The 27631-nt window shown below is 45.6% G+C and overlaps 1 protein-coding gene and 1 long non-coding RNA gene across 10 annotated transcripts in view; one reads left to right on the forward strand and one right to left on the reverse strand.

The window, feature by feature from the left end:
- The window catches only part of SPEN (spen family transcriptional repressor), a 77598-nt gene that overhangs the window by 31177 nt on the left and 18790 nt on the right, over positions 1-27631 (reverse strand). For all 7 annotated transcript variants that reach the window (XM_032709124.1, XM_032709123.1, XM_032709119.1 and 4 more), the window contains 2 exons: positions 17432-17752; positions 13696-14172 (listed from right to left, as the gene is read on the reverse strand). In XM_032709124.1, coding sequence (XP_032565015.1) covers positions 13696-14172; positions 17432-17631 — 677 coding nt within the window. In that variant the 5' untranslated portion in view covers positions 17632-17752. The remainder of the gene's footprint in view (positions 1-13695; positions 14173-17431; positions 17753-27631) is intronic.
- On the forward strand, positions 7798-12309 carry LOC116797522. Of its 3 annotated transcripts, none has more exons than XR_004360674.1 (3): positions 7798-8842; positions 8976-9245; positions 10971-12309. It is a non-coding gene; the product is annotated as an uncharacterized LOC116797522 (long non-coding RNA). The 3 variants fall into 3 exon arrangements; XR_004360673.1 differs by lacking the exon at positions 10971-12309 and having other exon boundaries at positions 7798-8327; positions 8549-8842; positions 8976-9698; XR_004360672.1 differs by lacking the exon at positions 10971-12309 and having other exon boundaries at positions 8976-9698.

A 27631-nucleotide genomic window follows, 5' to 3' on the forward strand; every position in this document is an offset into this window, starting at 1 on the left:
TTGCCGGGAGGTGACTCCAGGACATTCCTGGCACCCGTTCAAGCCACTGAGAACTTGCCACCCAAGAACTTTGGTTTGTGCCTGTCACACGCCCTGAAGTTTACTAAACAATCCACTGAGGGAGCAAAAGACCAAACTTGTTGCATGGAAGCAGCAAACAGCCACAAAAAATACACAACAGATAAAACCAGCACTTACTGCTCTGATGAGAGATCATTAAATACTGCAGACTAATGAAACAAGGACATCCTCCTTCCCTGAACTCTTTCTGTCTTATCATGGCCAGAGAGGAGACTTCAGCATTCTCCTGTTGGGCTGGAATCCTAAATTTGAAGACATGAAGTGAAGTGATGTTTAAAGGCCAGGGGAAGGCAACACAACTCGGTGTCCTTTAGCTGGCCAACTAACAGAGCCTGTTTGCAGAGTTTATTTCAGTCTCTGACCAGTAAGTTTTTGAAGACACAGCCTCAAGGTACTATTTACCATATATTTACCCCAAGGCAAACATCCCATTTTCATCTCCGTGACAGGTCATACATTAATATATATAAATATATTTACATCAGTTGTTTTATCCTGATGTCTGACACCTGGTCTTTGATGAAGGTTGGAACACATCGTGGAAAAGATGGAGATGTTGCTCAGAAGGCCAGGCTGCTCCCACCCCAGAACCACCTTCCCCTGCAGCCACATGCCCTCTGAGTTTCCAGACAGCCTTGGGTTCCTTTTAATTCTTCCCTGCCATTAAATAATCCATTCTGATTGCTAAAAATATGTATGTTGGTATCAATCCCTGTCTGGCTGAAGAGACTGTGCCCAACCCACAGTTGGTGTTGCCACCTTGCTCCTCGACCTATGTCCCTCTGTCCCGGGGTCTGAACTTTGTGCAGTCAAGAATTAAAAACATTAACCTAGGGAAAAAAAAAGTGTTGGTTACAAACACATCAGACTATCTACGGAGCAAAGATCCAACTTAGCAACAGCAACAGCTTCCTACTGCTGGGAAGATGCTCCTCAACCCCCTGCTCCCAGCGCTGGGTTTGGTGTTGAATTTGGGAGCAGCTGGAGTTCCCTGCCCTCCCAGCCTCTGTGAAATACAGATGCTCCCTGGGAACAGTGGGATCACTCAGGCTCCAAAAGCAGCTCCGGGAAGCTGTAGGAAATGCTTTCTCAGCAAACGGCCACGGTGACGGAGCTCGGCGCTGGGAAAGATTAAAGTCATCGAGGCCTTGAGGGTGAAGTACAAAGCAGCTCCTCAGTGCAGCTTTCCCACAATTAAACTTCCACCAATGCAAAGACGGAAGAAAGAGGGTGGGTGTGAGAATGGGAGAGCCCAAAGAGCCTCTGTTTAACATCACCTTCGCAGAGGGAAGCCCTGGGTCAGGAACCCTGGTGAGAAGTCCCACTGCAGTCACCTCCTCCAGCCGCGCCAGGATTCAACCAAATTATTCCAAACGCTGTCAGGACATGCCTGAAGAAGAGCAGCACTGATCAGTCTGTGCTCCCAGCAGCTTTGAGAAGCAAACGAGGGGCAGACCCCACTGCCACAGTCCAGCAAAAATGGCTTTCAACCCTTTGGCCAAAAGCAGCGTAATCCCGTGAAAGTCAACAGCCTCTGCCAGCTGTCAGCAGATGATCTAAATCAGTATTTTGCAAATGACACCTCAGAGCACATGAAATCTTTAAACAAACCCCCCATTTTAGTCCCAGATTCATGGGAGGTTGGTATGTCTTAACATCCCTGCATTGCAGAGGGAGAAGTAAGGCAAGAAGAGCCAAGGGCTTTGCCCAAGGTCATTCCGTGAATCACCGAGGGAACAGGCTCAGGAACTCGATCTCCCGGCTCCTGGGAGGCCAAATCTTTTCAAAATACCAAGAGAGCAACACAGAATCATTAAGGTTGGAAAAGAGCTCCAAGATGATCAAGCCTAACATTTAAAGGCAGTTTCCTCAACAACAACAGCAGCTTTCAAGAAGGGACCTACTCTGCATTTTAGGAAAAAAAACACCAAAACTCTACTCCAAGTGCTGTCCAGAAGCCAGGACAGTGAAATGCCATTTAAAATTCAACCACCACTGTGTCCAAGTAGGCTACTAAACGCTTACTTGTGGGATAAAAAGTAACTTCTTTGCCTTAAAAGCCCTGTCAAATGATTTCCTGGGAATAAACACTTTTAAATACAATTTTAAACCCATTTGGCATTAACTAAGAGTTGAGCACTGGGCATCTTTCAGAAGAAAAGTCTTTTTCATACATATGTTAAAACACAAAAAAGCCCCAGCTCTGATTCACCCCCAGGTTATTTCTGCAGTTATTTTTTAACATAAAGCTGCCGGTAGATCCCAGCAAACAGCCCTGCAGAATTAATTCTGTCTTCCTGTTTTTGAAAAGCATCACACCTTGTCTTAAAAAAGCCCAAACCTGGCACTATCTATCAGCTCTTCTTCCTCCTCCCAAGCCAAGGCACTGGGTTTTTTAGCGTCACACAAAACACCATTTGTTGAAATTCCTGATTTGGAGCAGTTTTGAAGTGGTGCATCTCGCCTATAAACAGAATTGTTCCTGGGATGGGAGTTGCAATGGAAGGCATGCCAAGATACACAGCTGATCTACAATGCTGCTTAAGTAAATTTGGGAGCCTGCAAAGCTTAATATAGAAATTCCCTTTATGGCAGATAATGCCGGGGAAGTTTAGCACTTCTAAAAATGGTCACTATTGTCCAAAGAATGAAATCCAAAAGAATACGGACAGAGTGACTCTAGGTCTCCATCAGAAATAAATCCATTCATCAAGGGTGTTTTTCCAAGATAATTTCTATTCTCTTACATCTTAGATCATAGAATAGTCCCTCTGATCTAAGGTTCTAATAGAATCTTCTACAGCCTTTCAAGGAAACACCAAAGAGATGAAGGGAACAATCATTTTTAAGGTTTGGGGTTTTTTTTCATGCCCCTTTTTAGACCAACAACAGTAACTGGAAGAAGCACAGGAGTGCTCTGTAGAACCGGAATGGGAGCTGCTGTTCCGGAGTAAAGGACTACTTAAAATGGAAGGTCTGGGAAAAAAATGTCATTTCTGTGATCTCAGGCAGCATACATTAGAGAAGACATTTGATGAGTTGTATGCTAAGGATTAATTTGCCATTTAAAAATGCAGAGAACAGATGGATCTCTTGGCTAGGAGTATATTTGGGAATTACTTCATTTTGCTGCCCACATGCAAATAAAAATACAACTAAAAGTAGAACTTTTTGTGAAATTTCACATGGGCAGAAATACTGATGTCATGAAAATAAAATAAAAAAGACAATGTTTGTACAGAACGGGTAAAGTGCCACAGCCCGGTGAATGTATAAAGAGCTGGGGGGGAAGAATGTATCTTTATGTTGAGCAACTATGGGGAGTAATGCCAGGTCTAGAAATTAAAAAAAAAAAAACAAAACCAACCCAGGAAAACCAGTATCATATGACAGTGTTTGTCACTTAAGAGTAACTTCTGAAAAAGCACCTTATTGTAATTTAATTCCGTGGTGTTTGTTACGATTTAGTGATTAAATCTCCACACATGGTCAAAAGTTCACGGATTTTCCTTCCCAAAAGCCTGGGCTGGTTCCATCACATTGACCAGGGACTGTAAAGCACTGATGAGCACTTAATTTGTGGGGAAAATGGAAAAGTAGGGAAAAATACAGAAAACAATAACGTACACCCCCCCCAGATCCAGTGCCTGTATGCCCCCTGGCTTCCACAGCACATGGGAGCAGCTGGGAAAGGAGGAGCAGTGGAAGATGACAGCATGGAAGAGAAGTCCTCCAAGGAATTCCCACAGGCAAAGCCTGCGTGCTTCCCTGATGGGATCTGGTGCTTCAAGCCCCCAAACCCTGGCAGCCACACATACAGTATTAATTAAGCACCTTCCTTTTTACGCACGTGATTTCTCCAAGTTGGAGGGAAACTGAATATTAAAAAGCAAACCCAACATCAACTCCTGAGACAACTTAGATACCATCTCTGTTTCTCCTCCAGCAACACAATGAGCCTTTCTGCCCTTCCCTCCAACTCAAAAACAAACAAACTGAAAACTTCACCCAGCAAAGCCCCGGCCGGCGCAGGACGTCCCAGCGTATTCCCAGACTCCGGAAGAGGGATAAGCACAGCTCCACACGCGTTTAGAAAGCCAAGAGGAACAGAAAATCTGTACTAACCCAACAGCTCCCTTTCTGTGACTAGTCATCCTTCACAATCCAACAGGACACACCAGGCAGTAAACAAACATGGAAGGGAGGGACCAACATCAAAGCAAGTGTGTAAATCTTACATAATTTGAGGGTTTGAGATCTTGCAGCAACCTCTTACCCAACGAGGTGTCAGATGATCCAAGGAGGTCAGACCTGTAGCAGCCACAGTAAGTAGGACACTTTGCATCTCCCTGAGCCCAGCCCGGAACTGTTTGTCTGCGAGGACCCAGTGCCGGCATTCCTGGGAATTCACTTTCAGGGAGAACAGTGCCTTTCTTTCACACGTTATCACGCTAGAAAAGTTCTCTACTCTCAAACGGATGAAAGATAATAAGCACGTGAATGCCCTTAGTGCCAGGATCTGCTGGAGATGTGTCTTAATTACTCCTGATTCTTAAAGGGCTTGATGAAGTTCTTGTATTTTCCCCAAGTATAAAAATGATGAAAATTTCTGGACACCTATGGAGAATATCAGGCAATCATGAAATGAGATGGCCCTGAAAACCACTTCCCTCTCATAGAAAGGATTCTCCAAAAGGTACTTTTCCTGCCATCCTGGATTTCTGAGTGTCTTTGAGCCAAAACCATCACTTTGAGCTAAATAAAGCAACTGCACATGGAAGCCCAGACGTTTCTCAGAGAGAAGGAATTAAAAGGTTCCACGTCTCACTTCTCCAGACAGGAGACAGCACTCGTGGTTGGAAGGACCAGAAACGAAACAACAGCTCCCTACCTTTGTTATGGGGCTGTTGCGAGGAGGGATCACAGACAAGTCTTGTTTCCTAATGCCAGAGCTATTTTTGTTCTTATATTAGGCACTTAATGAATAATTATGCAAGGACTTGATTAACATGGCATCTACATAGTGCACATTTCATTCTTCCTTCTTTTGGAAACTCCACTTTACTTCAAGGTTTTAAAAAATTAGGACTACATCCCAGCACATGAATTATTTCTCCACACAACACTGAAGCCCTCACCTCTCTCCAAGTCTGTGATTTTCCACTCAGTGCTGCACTGCCTCCTCCTCTCCGAGTGGCATTACCAGCTGATGATCTGGAGTGGGACCCCTAATCTCCTGCTAAGAAGCTTTTTCACTTAAAACCTTGATGCCATCATTAGTGGTTTGGATGCCTGGACGTTAAGGACAAAGTTAAGCCCATCAGGTACACGGTTAATTCAACGGGTAAAGATTAGGGGATGATACTATTTTTTATTTTTTTTCCCCCCAATAAGGCTTATTTACCATTAATTCTCATCCCTGTGACCTTATTTAAGCACAACCTAAAGTTGTTTTTAAGGCTAATGCCAGGTCGCTGCAAGGAGAGCTGTTCTCCCAGCCCTCAGGTTTCAAGGGGAAGGTTCTCCTGCATCCACGCCTCTGGCAGAGCCAGAAACACTCTCTTTGGGGGGAAAAAAAAACCAACAACCGACAAATCGCTGTATTTGCAAGTCCAAAGGGACGCTCTGTCTAGGCTTTAATAGGAACACCATAGGGTTGAGCCCAGGTGAGGGCTGGATTTCTCCTTTGATCACCGTAATGACGGGTATTTTTCAGGAAGCATTCAATACAGCCTTCTCCTTTTGCTATTCATCCCACCACGTGAATATTCATTAGAAATTATTAAAGCGCCCATTATTCCAAAGGTCTTTAGGACAGGAATGCTCTCCCCCACCTCTGGTGCCTGTGGTGTGTCTCCATGTGAGCTGTCTGACTCCAACATCGATGCAGACAAACACTTCCAGGCTCTGATCCCTCTAATCTATTTCAGCGATGATTCACATCCCGGTTGTTTCTCCCAAAGAAAGGAGAATCTGGACCACTCATACAGAGGGAGGGAGCCATCACAGCCTAAGGCACCCCACGCTTCCCTGTTTTCTTTGGCTTTTTCAGGCTTGATTTCCCCTTGCTCTCTCAATGTACGGCAGATTTCTTCCTGCTTTCAGGATCCCTCAGACTAAGCCCAGCTTCTGAGCAGTAACACGGGCAGCTTCAACTTCCCTGACCTCAGCTAATTCTTTCCTTCCCTCAGCCTACTCAAGATGATTAAGCAAAATACTTGGAAGGAAATCAAAGCCTTAAAAATGCAATTAGAAGTGACCATTTTATTAATACGCGCACGCACAACCCCAAAGTCAAACCCAATCCACCGACAGCACCTGACCTTTGGGGAAAACAGCAATTTTTAGCAGCTCCCACGGATTTAAGGAATAGCCCAAAGTCTCCCACAATGCTGGTGAGAGCAATGCCTTCCATACAGTTCAGGTTTTTCCCACCATTCCTAAATAAGGAGGTTAGGAAGACCTGAAATCGCCAAATCTCACACCAGATACCAGCTCCCACAGACCTGCAGCTGTCCAGGGGTGACTTAAAAATGTTATTTTTAACACACAGTAGGTCTTCCTCCCCCAGCAGAGGAAAAGGTAAGTTCACATAAGGATCCGGATTCAGCTGCCAGAAATCCTCATATTCACTACCAAAGACTGATCTCATTGCAAGAAACCTTTACAGCACTAAAAATAAAGTAATAATCTCTTTAAGAGAATGCAAAACAATGAAATCATTTTAAATTATAAAAATAGTTATCGTTGTAATAAAAGATATTTTTCTAGAGTAATTTCCACTTCATCCATCCCTAACATGATGCATTTTTAAGTCTCCTTTCCTGAAATAAATTTGAAAAAAAAGACATGATTTTTTTTCCTCTGCTTGTGAAGAATCAAACTCCACTTTGAGAAAGCAGTCGAGCTTCTGGGCCCCAACACAGAAACAAAGCCTGACAGCCCAGATTTAGATAAACACCTACTTCTGAACATTTAGGAAGCTGCTTAATTGCTTTGTCATTTAGAGCCAGCAATTACCAACAATTACCGGGAGTGCGGCGAGGGGTGGGGGGTATTAATTGCAGCCAAATGTCCACTCTTTTTTGGGCCACTCATGCCAAGAAAACGACGGATAAAATAATAAAAAAACCCACTCGGTTATAATGTTTCAAAGTATTATTGCCAATGTATTTAAAAGATGGGGGATGAGTTCTCCCAGAAGGACTAACAATGTTAAATTTCTATTTTATTTTGAAATTGTGTGCTTTCACGGCAACGATGGTGTTAGGATATGGGGACATGCTCCAAAATAACCCGTTTTGGGGATTTTTGGGGCTCAGCCCTCCAGCGGAGAAACCGGTGCTTAACTTCTAGAGAGCGTAGAGCATTGAAAAAAATAAAATAAAAAAAATAAATAAACAACCTAAAATTGGAAGGTTGAGCGGGAGAGAGGGCGGTTTCCTCCCTCAGAGCTGGCTCTGACACAGGCGCTGCTGCTTCCCTTCCCTGCGCTGTGTGAGGGAAAACCTTCACGCAGGAGCGAGAGCTGCTCCAGCGTTAAGGGCTGGGGGGTGTTCTGTTACAATATTTTAATTAAAAATGGAGGAGTTTTGCGGCAATCGCGGTGTTTTTCCGCGGGGTTCGGGCGGCCCCGCCCCGGGGGCGGCGCGGCGGGTCCGGCTCCCGCCGGCTCAGACCGGTTCTGAGCACAAACAACCGCCCCCCGCCCGCGGAGACATCGCGGCGAGAAATACCCGCTTTCCCCCCAAAAACAGACCCTCCCCCCCCCCTCAGAAACACCCTATTTTTCGTCAGAAACACCCGCTTCCCACCCAGAAAACACTCGCTTTTCCCCAAAAAACACCCATTCCCCCCATCCCCCGCCCAAACACCCGCTCTCTCGGGGAAAAGGGAGTGGTTTTTTGGGGAAACACGCTTCCCCCCCCCCAAACACCCTCTTTTCTCTCAGAAACACTCGCTTTCCCCCTCAAAACACCCGCTCTTCTCCCCCGAAACACCCGCTCTTCCCTCAAAAACACAACGTTTTGCCCCCAAAAACACTCGCTTTGCCCCGAAGAACGCCGCCTTTCCCCAAAAACAGCGGCGCGAGGCTGCCCGCGCCCCCCCGGCCGCGCCGCCATTACAGCGCCGGCCGCGCTCCGCCGGCCGTGAGGCGAGAGAAAGCGGCGGGGTTTCTGAGCGAGATAAAAATCTTATTATGCAACGCACATTTTTAGTAGATTAGTGCCGAGTCCAGGGGTGAGGTAATGCGGGCTGTCGGCAACTGGGGCGGGAGGCTGAGGGACGGGCGGGTTGTGCTGGTCCCTCCCAAGGGCACCGAGGCACCATTTCCTCACCGCCCGTGAGGAGATCTCTGATATATCGCATTTTTTTCTACGGGAGGATCTATTTATGTGGTTACACATGTGCGGGTACGTCTTTTTCGCCAGATCTCATGTATAAAGGTTTGCTTTCTGTATTCTAGTCTCCAGAGCCATCTGAAAACGTTCTGCCTGTGCTCAATCTCAAGAAACTCGATACAGTCCCAAGGGTAAAAAAACCACATTTAAAGGATGGTCTCGGTTATATTTAGCTGAGCAGCAGCACAGGCTGAGACGAGCAGAAACACAAGGAAGAACAAAGTGGAAACGCTCGACAGTTGGTAACAAAAAACTGCGAGTATCTGAGGTGGATTTTTTTTTAATTTTCCTTTCCCTAATTCACATTTTGCCGTGCACAGAGAACATCAAAGCAGCACATGGGTTTATGTGAACAAAAGGTAAAGATGAGGTTTCACCTGACTCTAACAGGATTTACTGTTGCCTTTGTGTAATGGAAAAGGCTTCCTACTCTATGAAATTCTTTAACTTTCATTTTTAAATCTTAACCTAATTCTTTTCCCATACAAACAGGAGCGTGCTCAACCCTCTCGTTCTAACCAGAAGACATGAAAAATATTCAGCTCATCTCTACAGTGCAAAATTTATGTGGAATTACTAAACCTCGACAAAAGCCATCTCACAAATTCTTCAATAAAGACTAAACAGCTACATTTAACCTCATTTTTCCCGATTTTTCATCTGTTCTCAGCACAGGCATCTCCAAACCCACTCAAAATCCCAAATCCCAGCTAAGTCAGTGATTCATCACTTCTGGCAGCAACGAAGCTGATGAAGACAATGGTAGGGAAAGGTTTGCATTATGTAATGAAACTAAACTCACTTTTTTCTACTTTCACTTCAGTTGTTGACGCAGGGTTTTCAAGAAAGTCCCATACAAAATAAAATACATGGGAGGTTTCAGGGAGCCTGTTTTTCTCATGATTAAAATTCTCTTGGCAGTATTTTCCATCAGTTTATTTCAATATTAAGACACACACGTATTCCATTCCAACTGTAACTCCTTGCTCCAGAAAGAATTTCATCTAAGAGAAATCTAAAATTAAAACCAATCTCTAATTACCTTATGCCTTGCCCACTTGTCATGAGAACTTTAAGTACAGCTATTAGAATTACTAAAAAAATTCAATTTTCAAACATCTATACATGCAACTGCTTCCCACTGCCTGATTTCAGCAGGGCTGGAATGACTGTGCTCACCTAGATCTTGGTGAAAATAAAATCAGTTTTGTGTCTAAGCTGAGATTGCTGTTTTAATTCCACAGTATCTATTTTATATTACAAGCTATAGGGAATTATTCATCCAACTCCAGCATCCCTGACACGACACAACCAAATAAATACTCTTAAAAATAAATTAAAGGTGACTACATTGCAAAGTATATGAAATTATTCATTTAACTTAGTAAATCCTCCAGCGCCCTTGAAAATGGACAACTAAATAAACATTCTTAAAAAATAAATTAAAGGCAAAAGGAAAACTCAGGTCGCTCATCTGTACATTTACACACAGGGTGTTTCCACTTCCACATTCTGGACTTCACCTGTAGGAAATCAAACGCTGCCAGGATTTTGTAAATAATTTAAATCTCATCCCAACATGGATTTTGGGAGTGAAACGTCCCACTCTGAGGTGGTTCAGCACATCCCTGCAGCAAAGCTTTAAAAATAATTACTAACACATGGAGCAGCAAGAGATGTGTCAGGCCATCTGATGTTACAAAACTGGATCAAAAAGCCCAGAAATTATTTTTAGTGCACTAGAGCACCTCAACAAGCAGCCTAGAAAAGCTTTTTCTACAAAATAAAAAAAAAAAGGAGGTTGGTTGTTTTTTCCAGGAGGTTGGGCAGGGCACAAACAAAATCTGGTTTGCTTCCTATGGGATCACACAGCTTCCATCCATATCCAGCTTCTTCCATGACACAGTACAGAAAATATGTTTGCTAATGTATCATTTGTGGTCTGCGTCTGAATCACCAAAACGGAGAAATTGAGGCTTCTGGTGGCGGAAAATTATAATTTTCAAGGTTTTTTTACTCTTTCAAGGTGATAAAAAAATTCCATCAACCCTTCTGCACGATATGGGTGGGGAATGAGCAATCTCCTGTTAAGAACATTTCAAAACACAAATTCCTCCTCAAATCCACACAGGAACCACCCACATCCAGCAGCTTCCCCACCTCAGCCCAGTGGGCAACTTCAGAGAGGCCACAAAATACCCCGAATAAAGCCCAGCTTCACAGAATATCGGTTATTTTTAACATGTTCTTTTCGGTTTTAGTTTCTCAATTACTCCCTTGCAGCTCCATTACCTGCAAAGGCCTCCAAATAGCAATTTAAATCAAAGCTTAGTTGAGAGCCAACACAACAAACTGTGAACCTTTATGAAATAAAGGCTTTCTTTGGGTTGTTTTTTAATTTTTAAGCAATCTGCAGAGCAATTTTTCCGACATTTTTGTCCAGGAAAATCATCCCCATTTAATCGAAGTGTGATTTCCTCCACACAGCTCTTGAGAAGCACAAGCAAGGAAGCCCAAACTTCTCCTTTGCCACTTTTCTGCTCGTTTCTCACAGCTCACACAGGACAGTGCCAGGCACAAAAATTCCCACCGGTGTTGAACACCCACCGTGTGTCCCAAACACCCCTGGGAGAGAGGCAGGACCCACCTCCCTGAGGAAACACAACTTTGCCTTTTCCACCTGCCAGCTGAGACTGGAGTGACCAAGTTCTTCTGCTTCAGAAGAATTCAGTGCCATAAAGACCTTAATAATTTCATAAAATTGGACATTTCCACTTATAAAAAGGCCGTAAGAATCTCCAGCTTGCTAAAATCCCTGTGAATACCACGGAAATTGCAGGAAATAATTATTCTCCTGACAAATGAAACTGGATATATTGCACAGTGAGTGGGAGCAGAGTGAAAAGGGGGTGAGGCAGCTTTCGCTCGCCACAGGGTATGAGGGGCTTAATATTTACGTGGCAAAATTCAGAATGTGTTAAAAATGAAACAGAAAAAAACACTTGTGCTTTGAAAGGCTTCAAGGCCAGGTGGGGTTTTGCTTCCCAAAGTAAAGAGAGGTTAAACGTTTATTAACATCTCACCAATTGCCGAGAAACATGTAAAACTGCTCTCTCTCCAAAATTAAATGGACAATCCACCAGATTCTGTTACTTGATCAACTGAGTTTGATTTTACTATATTAATAAGAAAAAAATGTTTATTTCCTCCCTGAGTATCGTCTACTTTTCCATTACTACAACCAGAAATTGCCAAGAAAATGAAACGCTCAAGCACAGCAGACACTGCTTTTCTTCTCATTAAATCTGAAAACTTAGTTCCAATGGGATCATATTTAGTCCTCTCAAATCCAGAACAGGATTTCATCCCGCCTCGACATCCCAACAATGACATTTCACATTACGAGTTTCTTGGACTCCCTTCTCACTCTGCAAGAAGCAAAGGAGCACCAGAAGAGATTCCCCTCCCCCCCCCCCCCCCCCCCCCCGCTTGGGATTTTTTTATTAAACCTTAAATGTAACCAGCCCTCCTTTCAAATCCATCTTCTCTAGGATTTTTTTTTTGAGACCTCTGGAAGTCTCCGGGATTTTTTTAAGTGGTAATAAGTGTGAAAAGTCTTTGACAAAGGGTTGTCTTTATCCAAGCCTTAAGCTCTCATTGAGAGAGGTGTTAGAAATAAACAAACACGGCTTAAAGGAGCCTAAAAGTCGTCTCAAATCTTCTTCACCTGCTCTCCAGCCAAGACACCACCTGGATTTCTAAATCCAGGAAGAGAAAACAATAATTAAAAGAAGTAAATAAATATTGGCATGATTCTTTAGACGTGAGAGGATGAGGAAATCAGATGATTTCCTCATCTTCCCTTCTGTTGGCTCTGCCCTGTGTCAGCCCATCTCACCCTTCCAGAAGGTCCAACGTTCAAGCAGGAAAGATTTGGTGAGAATAATTACCTTGATTAGAGATTTATACCAGTGGTAAATTCCATTCATGGTGATAATCACAGAATCCCAGACTGGTTTGGGTTGGAGGGACCTTGTTCCACCCCCTCCATGGGCAGGGACACCTTCCACCAGCCCAGGTTGCTCCAAGCCCTGTCTAACCTGGCCTTGGACACTTCCAGGGATGGGGCAGCCACAGCTCTGTGAGACCTGTGCCAGGGCCTGCCCACCCTCACAGGGAGGAATTCCTTCCCAATATCCCATCAAAGCCTGCCCTCTGGCAGTGGGAAGCCATTCCCTTGTCCTGTCACTCCAAGCCCTTGTGAAATCGAACACTAGGTATTTATTCTACTGATACACTTATTTATTCAATGAATATTTTCAGTTTTAGAAAAGACCTGGTATGCAAAGGGAATGCTGCCAACTCTGCAAACCCTCCTGAGGAGCAGAGCTCTTCACCAAAGAGCAGAAAACATTTACGGGTGCAATTGTAGCTTCATAGTTTCCATCTCAGGGTGAATTTACTCTTAAAAGGCTAAAAATCAGAGAGGCACTTCAACATGAATTTAAAAATTATTAGAAGAAATCAGGGATTACCTCTAGCACCTCCTTTCCACCCTGTAGGTATTTTATGAAGCCACACAAATACAGAACTATCACAGAACCAAGGACATGGGTGCATCACTAGGAACAGCAAACTTGGATTATTTCCTTTTAATTCTTCCAAGTCTACAATTTTTGCTGCGAGGCAACAGGGGAAAAAATGGGAAGGCGACAAATCAACCTTTTAAATGTCATCGGTGACAGGGAACGAGACGAGATGGAACAATACCAGTCACCTTTTCCCAAAGTACCTTAAACTCTGGCCTGTAAAAGTAGCTGACCTTAAAATATGCTTATTCCCTCACTGAAGCACATAACAGTGACCCTGTTCTCCAAGTACCTACAAGTCACACCGTTCTGCGAGCACACCAAAGTCACACCATCCCCCCCGCTCACGGGCAGCGAGGCCGCGTGTCCGTACATCCCTGTTTTGCCCAGCCAGTGCCTTATGGACGCTGCACAGATCCACCATGGAAAACAATCAGTGATGCCAGCAGTGTTCCCCTCAGATCCATCTCATTCCAACTGAGCCTTTTTACATTTCACTCCAGTTCACTTCTCCATCAGTGACTGACGCTTTGCCGTGGAACACTCCACCATTCCACAGCTCGGGCTCACAACTCCTCGCTGCCTCGGCAAACGCCCCGCACGCCCCCGGCACAGGGACCTACCTGTCGCTGCTGGTACTGCTGCTGCTGCTGAGGGAGTCGCTGCTGGAAGATCTGCTCCTGGAGCCGCTGCCACTGGGGGAGCGGGTGGGCCGGGCGGCCTGGCTGGGCAGCCGCTGAGGGGACTGCGTCCGGGACTGCGACGAGTGCGGCGACCGGCTCCGGCTGTGCTGGTAATTCCGCTCCGGCCTTCGGCCTCGTACCTCCCGTGTAATATCATCCCTGTAGATATCCCTGTGTACCACACTGGGCAATGTAAACTGCTCCCGGGCCCTAGGTTCATAACGGGGGTCGTGAGCGTCAAAACGGTTCGGACTTCGACTCCGAGAAGTGTAATAGAGCCCGTGTTGTAAGGTCCGCTCCCGAGGGTCTCTATAGTAATCCTGATCGTAATGTCTCGTCCGATCAAATCCTCCCGTCCCCCGCTCATGGTGTCCATAGGCACTATGTTCATAAGCACGCTCCCTGTTATCTGAAGCCCTGCATTTGGGAAGGGGGAAAAACATCGCATCAGAAAGGGGCAGGCACAACTAAAAGCAAATCATGCAAACATTCATGGCAGCACTCGGCTCACTGTGCGACTGCTTCTCTGCTAACCAGCAATGACCTACCAAGCAAACACTGACAAACTTCAAAACGTTTTACTTGACTCCAAAGTCATATTCATATACGATCAAGCTGAGCAATCATTTTGGTTTAATCACAATACGGGGCTTTCATGACCAGCATCTTGCCTACACAGGAAAAAAATTCTGCTTTCCAGCGCAGAATCCTCATTTCAGTTCTGTTTGGTTTTGGCTCTTTTAAGTTCAGTAAACCTGAAAAATTTCATGTTTGTGGAGATCATCATAACTTCTTCCCCCCCCCCTCCATTTTTGCTTAAGAGCTTCAACATTTTTTTTTTTCTGAGATTTGGTAATTACTGGAGCTCTTGTAATTATCCTTCTGCAAAAATGGTGTGGCAAACCGGGCTGTAGCCATGAAAGCCTCCGTGCAAAGCATGACCCAGAGATAAGAAGCTGCTTTCAAAAGGGGTGCCATAACCCATAGAGAAGTCCCAGAAAATTAGGGGTTTTCTTGTTGCTGTTCTAAAGTATTTCACCCTCTTGGAGGGAATTTTGGCCTCACCAGACTGCTACACTCACAGACATTTCCATTACTAATGTTAGAAATGCAAGGATGCAGGTCCCCTGCACAAATTTTCAGGAGGTGTTTTTGTTGCGATTGCTGCTGTTGCTGCAATCACAGAATTTCTATCTCCATGACTACACTGCTTTCCAGCAGCTACGGTCCACTTGGTTTCAGTATTTCCAACATTTTGGATGTCAATTGAGAAAGGCTCGGTGATGTTCTGAGTTAGTGTGATCTCTCAAATAAAGAGATAGTAAAACTGACAGATAAAGGAATATTACGAATAGTTGAGGAGTTTAATTTAGAAGTACCAGGATGGTACATCTCAGTTACATCCACAAAATGGAAATCCAGATTGATTACGTTGAACATTTAAAAAATGCTCGTAAAATTCTAAATATGTCAGGGTAGCCAAAGTTAATTTAAAAATTAATTATCCATCTTATGAAGGACACTTCAATCTTTTTTTTTTTTTTCAGCCCTCTCTCTTGGATTCTTCCTTCAGAATCAGTTATGAGTCACTTCAATCCCCCTGAATCCTGATAACCCAATTCTGCCTAGTGCCTCCTCCTCCTCTCCTGCATCACAGCTCTAGTTCAAATGGCAGAAATATTTCAGGGATCTTTTATAAACTGAAAATTGGATTTAAATCTTTTTTGATTAGCATCTCCGGAAGTTCCTTCCATTCCTTCTCCAATGAATCACTAGATCCTTAATCCTCTCAATATATTCACCCTCTGTTGTAGTATCAAGCTTTCTATGGAGCTTGCTCATGTTTTGCTTGCATTTTTTCTCTCCAGTTATATATAAGAAACTACTTTACCCATGCAACAGAATGTCATTAACTTTACATCTGCTTGAAATTCATTGTTGCCTTTCTACTTCCATTACCTCTTGCTCGCAACAATGGAATTTGTAAAGATATTTCAGGATCTGGCACAGAAACGTGTCTCTGGTTTTTTTTTCCCCCTTTTGAAGGACCAAGATCAACAATTTTATAAACGATTGCATTTAGCATCCTAGGAGGTGTTAATCAGTGAGAGCTGATTTAATGAGGTCAGAGAAAAAGCAGTATTTTCTAGCGGGTTACTGCTACCGAGCTGACAGAAAGAACAAATCCTTATCCGTGAGAAGGACACAGAAGACAGACAGAGGAAGCAGAGCTGAACAGCTACTGGCTACAGTGCTTTCTTCATTTATCTATTAGTACTAAGTGCTACTGGAGTTAGTGGAAAGAGAGGGTTTGACTTGGGTTAGGAGAGGGGCTAATATACACAGGGCAGGACATACCAACCTTTTCCAAGTGTGGAAACACGACCTATATTCCCAATTAAATCTAGGGAGAGAATTGTGAACATAACTTCCCCAATTTTGGCCCCTCTTACAGGGGTAATCCACCTTCTTAATGGGCAAGGGTGTCAAATGATATTTTAGATGAACCAACAAGGAAAAAAAAAATCTTAGTGACAAGATAAAAAAAAAAAATTCCACTGGACGGAAGCAGTCCCAGACTGAAACTGTAACTCTGAAACCCCCAGACTTCTTTCTTGAGACAGAAGGCACTTAAATAGATCCATTATTTTAACTTCCAGCCCTAAGTCTGAATCAAGCAGCTGGTAGAAGATTCCCCGAGGCCTGAGGGCCCTCACGCTGCTGCCCACAGGCATCCTCTGGCCGCCTTGGTAACCATCCAGCCCAGTCACTTCTCACTGGTGTATCCACAAATGGCATTAGCACCACGTCCTTAAAGCTAAAGTATGTTTAATATGGAGCAGTAGAGAGCTTTTTAAGAGACTAGATAGTAATCCACTCCCCATGGCTACTGGCGTCTTGACTGTATACCATCCAATAAATTCAAGGCAGTAGTTCTTATCCCAGCATTAAAAAAAAAAAAAAAAAATAAAAACACTATAATTTCCAAAATTTAGTAATGTCCATCATCTCTTTTTGCCAATACCATCAGAAGGAATAATCCCAATAACTTGGAAATTATGTAGATCCAAAATGGAACCATCACAAGCAGCCTTCGGTCTTCTCCATCCAAGCATTATTTCCATGGCTAAGAGTTGTCGGTAGAATCCAAGGGGCTGCATCATTAAAGTCTTACTAGAAATTTTGTGGTGACAATCCAATTAACATACCCACTGCGTATAGTGAGAACTGAGGACTAGGCATCAAGCTTTCACCGAATTTTAGGTTCTAGTATTCCGAAGATACTCCACAGAGAACTTCGCCACGTGTTGTAGAGTAAGATAGCTCCATCTGGCAGCAGGGATACATCCAGCAAGGCCTTAATATTATCCAAGAAATGGGATCGTTACTTCTAGAAAAGAGCAACTCCAATATCGATGCTGGTCAAAGGAAATCTTCCATCTTAAAACCACCTTATTTCAAGTGTAGGTAGATATCCAACCAGCTGCAGGACACATCCTCTATGGATCCACAAGGTACCAGCCACTGGGATAGAAATCACTTCTGTTTCCAACCCAAAATAGGAAACATAGATAATTCCCAAAATTTTAAATCCATCTGGGGGCCCTAGATACGAGTTTGTGTTTCTCACCACATCAAATACAAAATACCTGCCTAGAGAAACCTTGGAACTTACCCATCAAGTCTCCGCTCATAACGTCCTTCCCGTGCATGAAGCGATGGGGGGGGGCCGTAAGTGGGCCCCCCACCACCTCCTCTGAACCCAGAAACCTCTCTACTACGAGATGCTATGGAAACTGTATCATCCAATCCCCGTGCAGCACTGGGAATGGTTCCTGGTTCATTATAATCCGTCCGTAGGTCTCTATCTCCCATTTTGTTGACAGAGTTGTGTGCCTTCTGCGCACTTTTGATGTCCACAAAATCCACAAACGCTGCCACTCCGCCTTCCGACCCCCTCTTAGGGAGGATTTTGACACTTTCAACACGTCCATATCTGGAAGAGAAGCAAAGCAGAGCACACAGGTTAGTGCTGGGGGGAAACGACCATGTTTAATAGCATTGCCTCCTGCAAAAGCAACATCCAAACCTTTGCCCTTCCCATGCAGCAGCAAAATCAATCCCTGGGAGAAGCTTTTCTAAAAAGAGGGGAAAAGGCTTTTAGAGAGGGGAAAGGGCCATTTAAACTTCCCACGGTTACATTTGAACTCCTCTCCTGGTGTGGGGAGCCGACCACAGGATCACCCTTTTATAGCAACAGAGCAATAACAGCTCTGAAGGAACAGAGAGGTGTTCAAACCAGAGCACCCCGTGTGTCACCAGTCTGACAGGAGAGCCACAATTAAAACAAAACTGGGTCACAAGGAAAAATACAGACAGCCCAGCCACCTTCTTAGGAAACAAATAACCTTGACACAGCAATTCAACTACTCCCATCTGTATTTAATCCAGCCTTCACTGTGATCCTCATTCCTGATCTCTACTTCCAACACCTCGTGGGACACACGGCCCACACAGCACCCCCAGACTGGGTTGTGATGGGGTTAAACTTCCCACCCCCAGCATGGACCAAGCCACACGACCGGAGGGAATGTGACACCACCCTACCTAATGTGCCTTAAGTAACTGCAACACCGGCACTTAGGGATGAGTAAATGTCTATGTAAAATAAAGATAAACCCAAACATGTTTGTGTACACAAGGAAAGAAAGATGGAAAAACATATTTGAATAACTTGCATCAACTCACAGCAGAAAGGACAAAATAGGAGAGATGAGTATAGTGATGTTTTAACAGCCAACAAATGCATGTCGCATTTTGGGTGCTCAGTTCTCTCAACCAAGAGATTCAGAGCAAACCAGGGAAAGGCTCTGAACTGCAGTGGGTAATCCAGGACAAAAAGAGGCAAAAAAACTTGCATTTTTGAATGTGCTGACATAGAGGAAAGGGACATACAAATAAAAAACCCAGTCAGGAAGTATTTGTAAACTCCATGAAGAATTATTACAAAAATTTTCTATTCACAAAGGCAGAACAAGGCTGAACAGATGTAAACAGACCTTACACAGGCAGAGTTTTCAGCCACACAGGGGAAAAGGGAATCCAAGGGCCGGGCTGAGGCGCAGCCGCCGTCAGATCCCGCAGCTGCCTCGGTTTCATGCCTGGCTTTCCCTGCACCTCACAAGTTCATCATTGTTGTTGGATGACTAATCCTTAAATACGATCTGAAAGCCTGCCTCACTCACTGCTGCCTTCTCATTCCAGCCTGACCTACTACACTTACATATAACCTGGTTTGGATTTAGAGCCCTTTTTCCCCTGGTTTATACTCCACTGAACACGGATGTGTGCAAACAAGAGCACCTTTCGAGTCAAAAAGTGCCCTGTTGGGCATAAAAAGACACGGTTCTGTACGGGGCACGTTCTTGCCTCTCAGCTCTCCAGAGCAGAGCTTGTCACCTTTGTACTCCTGGGTACAAAGGGTGATGTTAATTCTTGGGAGCTTCTCAACCTGTGACACCAAACTGATACCCTGGTTATTTTTTCTTATTTATTTCTATTTTATTTAATTGAAAGTTTCAAACACTGGCAAATGGAACTGTTCCTCAAAGTTTGCACCCTTTGGAAGCTGGATATTACTACCTTGCCTTGAAGGCAAGATTTAGAAAGCACTGAAGAGGAGATGGTTAATAAAATCTGTATGAGGGGGAAAAAAAATGGCCTAATTGGATGTGCCAGATGTAGAGAGAGAAGGAACAAGAAAGGAAGGAGGGGGAAGGAAAACAGGAAAGAGCCTATTTGAGCAAATGTTCATGCCATGAATGAACGTGACAAAAATAGGAAAATAATTAGGAATCCTAGTTAGGACCACCCTTTAACACATGTTTCAGCACTGGTTCTCTATACAAATAAAGACGTAAAAGGACAGAGGGCTCCAACCCTCACATGCAGTGAGTTCTTCTAAACCATGTAGTTCCCAGTGTGACCGGGTAGAACACATACTCTCCTTTTGCTGTTAACACGTTCAGTTCCTGGCAACACGAGCCCATATTTGCCTACAATCTTCGAGGGGGGAAATAGTATCCTAAATGGTACCAAAATCCCTAAAATCCCAACTCCCTTTTACTGCAGTGACCTCACATGAAGTGCTGCCTGTGCTGACAACAGAACTGGGCTCTGATCACCTCAACAATTACTGCCCCATTCTGAAATCCTAACCCCTACGTGTTATTATACATACACACAGTCAGACCTCAGTCAGTTTTCTTTTGCTGCAGAAGATCCAGAATGTGTTAAAAAACGTTCAAATATTCAAGGTAATGCTACCCAGAAAGAGGAAGATACAAAACATCCACATAATAAGGTTCCCATGTACCATAAAAATCACTCATCAAACGCCCAACTCTTCCCAGTGTTAATGTTTACATTGGGAGAAGTGTATTTTGGTAATTAAAAAATTAGTATTATTTTTTTCTAACTAAGAAATGCATGGGGGAGGCTACTCCTGTACTCCACTGCAGCCACGGTACTACATCACTCCCCTCGGAGATGGTGCCTTTTAATCCCCCTGTTGTTATCCAGACACACAAATAAACGCTGTGCTTTGGTGTCCTGCCCGTACCCTTGACGAGCCCTCGGGATAATCTGTGACAATCGTCTTTGCTGAAAGCAAGGGAGGCAGGCGGGGGGAGGAGAAAGGGAGCAGAAAGGGGGGGATGAAAGAAACCCGGCCCTGAGTATTCCAGGCCAGCTGCTGGAAGAGGAAGGTTGCGTTTTCCCTGCGATTACAGACACCCTTGGGTCCCCACCGGAGGATGCATCTGCCGAGGGATCCGGCCCGGCCGCACCCACTGGCGTCTCTCCGAGCTGCTCCCGTCTTGGCAGATGCTGCCGGGAGGAGACCAGGGGGAGAGGAGGGAGATCTGCAGTGCTGCATCACCACAAGGCTTCACTGCAGCACAGGAACACGTTACAGGGGAAAAAAAATGCTACTTTCTGGAGGGCCGGGGAAGGAGAGGCGGCGACAGCCCCGCACTTCCCTCACACCGAAGCGAAGGCAAAGATGGAGGTGAACGCGCCCCGAGGGGAGACCTTTGTCCGGGCAGAGGGCTGGGAAGAGGGGACAAAAGCCCAGGGGAGGCACGGCCGCGACCTTTGGCAGTGTTGGCAGAGCGGCTCCTCTCAACCTTCGCTCCACCTGCGCGTCAGCCCTTCCCAAGGCTGCGTTTTGCAATCGCCGCCAGACCAACAGAAACAAAGAGGCGCCTTTGCTCGGCTCCGGCTCCGCAGACTAAGGAAAACGAGGCGTCTTAGTGCCCCTTCCCGTCCGCGGCTCCGGCCGATTAATCATTAGCTCCGGGTCACGGCGAGGGCCGTGTTTTCGGTGGGCTGAAGCGCAGACGAGGCCGTGCCAGAGCTGTTATGTCACCGAGCCCTTCCACCAGCGCAGCACGGCCGCAGCCCCCGGCTGTAAACACACATCGAGCGGCCCTGGCAGCAAAAAGTTGCTCAATAATCACGGCCCGAACAAAGCCTCGCTAATCCAGCTTTTCAGACAAAGAGAAGGAATTCATAATTTAAGCATTATCGGTTTATTCAGTGTAGATCAAAGCACCTCTATATTCAAGCAGCTGAAATGTCCCTGGGCTCTTGGCACGGCTGCTCGGCATGTTTCCCTCGCCCTCCAGCCCTTCCTCCTCCCCGGCTCTTCCTCCCGTACCGGCAGACAGCGCGGCCGGGTTGGGAAACGCGCCTCCGCCAGCGCAAGGCCGGGCTGGTTCCTCCTCCCCAGGGGCGACGTGTCACCCAGACACAGCCAAAGGCAGCCCTCAACCTGCCCTACACCGGGGTACCAGCACCCCCGGCTTTCCGTGTCCAACAAACCATTTCAGCTTAGCTGCGATATTCCATAAACTCATTAGGATTTTTACAGGATGATCTACACATGATAAGAAAAGGTGGGTTGAAATCAGGGAGAATTCATTTTTTAATATAAACCAAATCCCACTTTAAATCACGGTACCTCCTGATTTCTCGCACTGAGCTCCCCCCAGGCTTGTGAACACCTTTTATGCGCGAACATCACCACCACTGCAGAGTTCTGCAGGTCAATTCCATCCCAGCCTAAAAACCTTCACTGCATTTTAATTTCAAATCCAACACAACGCTACGCTCCAGATACCATTAACTGTAAGACACCCTGCAAGACCCAAAATAACCCAGCAGCTCTTTGTGCACGTTCCTGTGCCGCTCATTACGAGCGTGATTTGACAAGACGCCCCGATACAGGAGGACATCCGAGTATTTTGCATTCACTTGGGTTCCCTTTGGCTACATCCAGATATCTTTAGCCATCTGAAAAGCTCGGCTGATTTTTCCGTGCCACGCTCAAGCTCCTTCTTCCTCCGTGATTATATAACCCCGGCAAGCCCCAGCCTGCATTATTCAGTAGAACGCTCGCACAGCTTGAAGCTTTCCTTGGCCAATCACGTTCCTCTGGCTTTGTTGTTATTTCATAACAAAATAATGTGACCTGAAATAGTACTTTGCCAGATGTCTGTGCCTCTTCTCCTTACTCCCAACTCCGGATGAATCCAAGTACCCGTGGTACTCCAGCCCTGCATTCCCCCTGCACAAAGCAGGTCTGGCTCCACGTACAGGGAAATCCAAGATGTGGAGATACTACAGCTCCATAAAGCAGGATGCCACCACCAGATCCACAGGGATTTCTAGCCAGGCTATGGATGTCTCTTGACTCCACAAACATCATTTCTAGGGTCTTCTGCTATCATGGATGTTCATTTCACAGCCTGAGAACTTGGCCCACCACAACAGCATGAGCAGCCACTTCCCAGTACAGAAAATAACTTGCCAAAGAGCAGCAGAACCCATGGCACTGCAGCCTTACCACCAGCATCCACCACACTGGGATCTTACCAGAACACTCACACACGGGGATCTTACCAGCAGCAGGACACCGAGCCCTGGTGACAGCTGCCCTGCAGAAATCCTGCTCAGAGTTAAGCACCAGCTTCCAGCCCCACCAGCTCACAGAGAGCATCTCCACCTGCACCGCTCACAAAAGGTGTTTAATATTCACCGCTGTGAGTTCCTGAGCCAGCAACACAAAGGGAACTTTCGGCTCTTACATGGGTGTTTGCAAAGCTCACAGCACCAAATCTGATCACAATGAGGGCAGTAATATAATAAATGAAATACGGAGCAGGTAAAACACACTTATCTCAAGAAAATGACACCCTACCATGATCCAGGCTTTGTATTCATTCAAGCCACATGCCTTACTTGCCATGAAATATATTTACATACTTATAATTTTTTTTATGAAGGGAATTTCATATCAAGAGTGATATGAGCTGGTATTTCACCACCCTCAGATGTGAGCAGCACAAGTCTTTGGAATTAAACTCTGCCTCAAGTAACATAGAGCATTACTCAAAATCCACTCAAATCTGACTATCATCACATGCTTGGCATGGAAGGAGACTTGAGGGCTGGCAGACACAGAAGAATAAAGGAATCTAAACAAAAAGTATTAAAAAATGCACTATTTTATAAATACAGTAGCTGACCTGTAGAGAGTAAAACGAGGGACAGACTATCAAGAAGAGTGTGCACAGGGCTGGGAGGAAAATCATTCCAGTTCATCGAGATGGATCTTGATAGAAACAACAAGCCGAATTCCACAGTTCTGGAAAACTACACTTAAAATTAACTCAGACAAATGTGGGGAACTGTCACCTGTTGAGCCACGACCGCTTCACTCTGTGGGACTGTCGCTGAGCCCTGGTGAATTTGTCACACGATATCTCAAATGCTTCCAGACAAACACGGCCACGTCCCCGCGGCCGCCAGCCCTGGCAGCAGCTGCGCCCAGGGCACACCAGGAGCAGTGTTTACTACTGACAACTGGACACAGAGTCCACCAGGGCACCGTCCCCGCTTGGCTCCCTCACAGTGTGTCTTCCACACACTCCACAAGTCTCAAAGATGCCTCCTCTCCACTGGGTTGGTATTTCCAGCAGATGTGGGGTAGGTTGAAGTCCCCCATGAGAACAAGGGCCAGCAATTATGAGACTTCTCCCACCTGCTTAGAGAATATTGCATCTGCCTCTTCAGAACAAACTGGATCTCCTGGTTGGGGCATCCTGGTTGGGTGGTCTAGGAGAGACCCCCACCAGGATATCTGCCTTGCTGGCCTTCCCACCATTCTTTCCCATAAACACTGAACCCTGTCACCACCACCATGAAGCTCTAGACAATCCAAGCACTCTGTACACCCACCACCTCTCCTTCCTTGCCAATTCCTTGTCAAGAGGTTACAGCACTCCAGTTGTGCCAGTCATCCCACCACGTTTCCATGATGGCAACTATATCATCATCTCCTGCTGTGCAATGGTTTCCAGCTCATCCTGCTTGTCACCCGTGCTGGGGGCACTACTGTAGATAAATTGCTGTGTCTGTAAAGGTAACCCCTAGTGAGCAGCTGGGACAGGGCTCTGGGCGACCACAGGTAGGAAAGCTCACCAGTAAATGATAAATCCACATGATGTGCAGTTTTGAAATCCTTTACCTTCCCCAGCCAGGCAGAATAAAAGGTCCTCATATCACACGGAGCACTGGTTTTCCAGCCGCCGCACCAGACCTTGTGACAACAATGATTCAGAAACGTGCCCTAATTACCAAGCTCCCATCATTTTCTAGATTGCAATCTGAGATACTTTAAAACCTGTTTAGAGTGATCTTTATTGGTTCTGTGACCTTTGGGGGGAGAAAAACGATGTTCTTCAGGGCATTCTCTGCAGCTCTTCTCCAAGTAATAAAGATCTTCAGGGAAACGTCAAAATTCAGGAGCAGAAACAACCAACCAGGTTACGGAGCTCAGCCAGACAATCCTGGGGTGAATCCTAAGCACGATGCTCATATTTCTACCCTCCTGCCCTAGCACCCAAACCACTCAACCCCAGATCCCTCTGGACTTTGCAGCTCCCTTTACCCCCAGCAGCACTGAACGGGAAATCTCCCAACTCCCGACTACAAATGGGGGTTTTGTTAATGAGATACAGCACGTGTTCCTGCCACGCACGGAAAACAGCCAGGGCTTTGTCTGCACTCGTAATCCCTTCCCGAGAGATGACAAAGTAGGAAATTAAAAAGCGAGCAGAGGCACATTCACCGATACTCCTGATCCCTCTGGTATTCAGGAGCAGATAGTCCAGAGATAACTCCATGTGGAACGAGCGCTTGCCTCTTGCTTTACAGCTCAGCTCCATTTTAAGACCCCAAGTAAGACTGATTCCTAATTAAGACATTTTGTTTATGTCTCTGTTGCAAAGTGACCTTTTGGATGCTGCTGAGGTATTAATATACAAATGGAATTATTATGTGCCACCAGAGAGGGAAGAAACAGAGTGTTTAGAACTGTTTACTCATAGTTCCCACTATCAGTAGCAACAATTTCATCCAACAGTCAGCACATCAGGAAATTTTTCTGCAACCTCCAGGACAACCAGTTCTGCCACAGATCAGCTGTTCCAGCACACACACACCAGGTGATATGTGAATATAGGTGCCTCCATTCCTGAAATATCAGTTCCACTGGGACACCCCCACGACACGGAACAGCACTCAGGAGGAGTCCTAGTTCAAACCAGGATGAAGATGAGGGAGGGGGAGCTGAATCCATGCTTTGGACATGGGGATTACATGAAGCTGGATGAATAAGAAACCCTCTTGGCACTCCATGCAATATCTCGCTGGGCTGCATTTAATATCATCCTCACACAAGTCAGCAGTTCCGCTGCCGGCAGCGTCAGGAGAAGCCAGCATTGCATCAGCCCAGCCACAGTCAGACCTCGACCTGGAATGAAGGGCTCAGCCCAGCATTACCCACTGACAGCTGCCATTGTCACTGCACGAGGCATGGCCACCTCAGCTACCCAGAAAAGAGGCAGTTCTGTTACTAAGGAACTTTTCCTAGTTGTCTCTTTGGAACAGTGAAGGAGAATCATCCACAGCTCATTGGTATAAATATTACTGGGGGGAGGGGGGGGAAGAATCAAAGTGGCTTTGTGAGCAGAACTAATGAAGATTCATTTCTTACGGATGCGTGTCTTGAGGTCGAATTCTCCGGTGTCCAATAACTGCCAGTTCCCACTGCAGCTTTTCCCACGGTCAGGAACACCTCTCTCCCATGTGCATTCTTTAATGTCTAATAAGAGCTGCACTCTCGCTGCAGCTTTTCTCTCCATGGGGCCACTAATCAGGTCTCTCTCCTCGATTAAAACTGCTTGTTTTCACAAAACTCAAAGGAACGTCGTGTCTCTGAGACTGAAGATCCCATTCGCCCTCAGGTTTAGCTGGAACTGGCAAACAGGTTCAAAATTGATTAGGGAAGAAATGTATCCATGGCAGGAACACCTCAATCTTGCTCTCTGAGCAGATCAGAATAACTATCACTATTAGCAGAAGCATGAAAAGGTTACAGAAACATGTAGGAACTCCACATGTTCAACTGTGTTGTATCAAGCATGACGAGCTGTGATTCTTTATCCCCAACCCACACAGATGCGCTGTCACGTTCCTACACGCCAGACACGGAGCCGCCAAATTCCATCTCCAGGGCATTTTTTTTTCCTTCCAGCTTAAAGCATAATCTGCAGATTTGCTTCAGAAACACCAGTGGTGATAGGCTGCGTTCAACACTTTCTGCAGGGGAATTGCTCAAGCCTGTTCTTTTGCGTGACTGATTTCAGGATTTGGTTGGATTTGATGTTACGAACACGCTGCATCGCAACCGTGTAGGGGAATCTCTTGATTAATCAAGTTTTTTCATTCTTACATGAAAGGGTAATTCCCCATCTCGATTGTGCTTCTCCGAGCTCTGCTCTGCATGTATTCAGCAGCAGATGGAGGAAAATGCAGACTCACAACATTATGGTGTCCCTGCCATGCTGCAGAGCACTTGGAACGTGGATCATCTTAAAGCTTCCCAAGTCTTGGTGTCACTGGTTCAGACTCCTCCAGTAAAGGACAAATGTTACAATCTCTTCACCAAGGTTTTGTGCATTTTACAGAAAATGGTATTTCAGAAGAAAATAAAATTTATCTTGTCCACAGTCTCTGAGACCACCCCAAGTGATGGAATTACTCCTCCCCCTTGAACCACAACTAGGTCTGAACAAGCGACCAGCTTCAGTTCCGCCCATAAGTTTGACAATTTGAAATTAACTTCTGACAGAAATCAGCCATTGCTCCAAAGAATCACAGCCCCAAACCCCAAAGTTCACCTACTGCTAAGAGGTGAAACCGGGGAGGACAAACAGCCAGTTCCCAGCCGCTCCCGCTCTGCTGCACCAGCCAGTCACCAAACACAGACATGTAAATGTTATTTCGTTGCTCTGTGACTCACCGTCACCATCACCCTGGAGAAAGTGCTTGTCCCTGTGACTAAACCAGCTCCCACAGTCCTCGGCAGGAGCCAGGTGTCAGCCCGTGGAAAACTAATATTCCCCACTGATGGCCAGAGCCCAGCACACACTCGGGTGTGTTCTGTCAGCAGTGACTACCTGCGCTCCAGGCGCTTTCTCCACAGGCAAGAGCTTGGGACTTTCCACAGCTGAGCTCCTGAACCAGCCAGACTTTAATGGCTTTTCATTTGCTGCAACTCAAAGTCAAGGTTTTGCAAAGCCAAGCTGGAAATTTGAGTTTCATCGCAACAATGGGCAAGGTTTCACACCTCGGCTTTATGAGCCAGCCTAAAGGAGGCCTCACCACACCAAAGCCTTGAGCGGAGCTGTATCTGGAGGTGTGCAGGGACTGCCACACTGAGAGGGCTCTTCCTGTGGTTCAAGGATAC

Source organism: Chiroxiphia lanceolata, chromosome 22, assembly GCF_009829145.1.
Source record: "Chiroxiphia lanceolata isolate bChiLan1 chromosome 22, bChiLan1.pri, whole genome shotgun sequence".
Classification (NCBI taxonomy): Eukaryota; Metazoa; Chordata; class Aves; order Passeriformes; family Pipridae; genus Chiroxiphia; species Chiroxiphia lanceolata.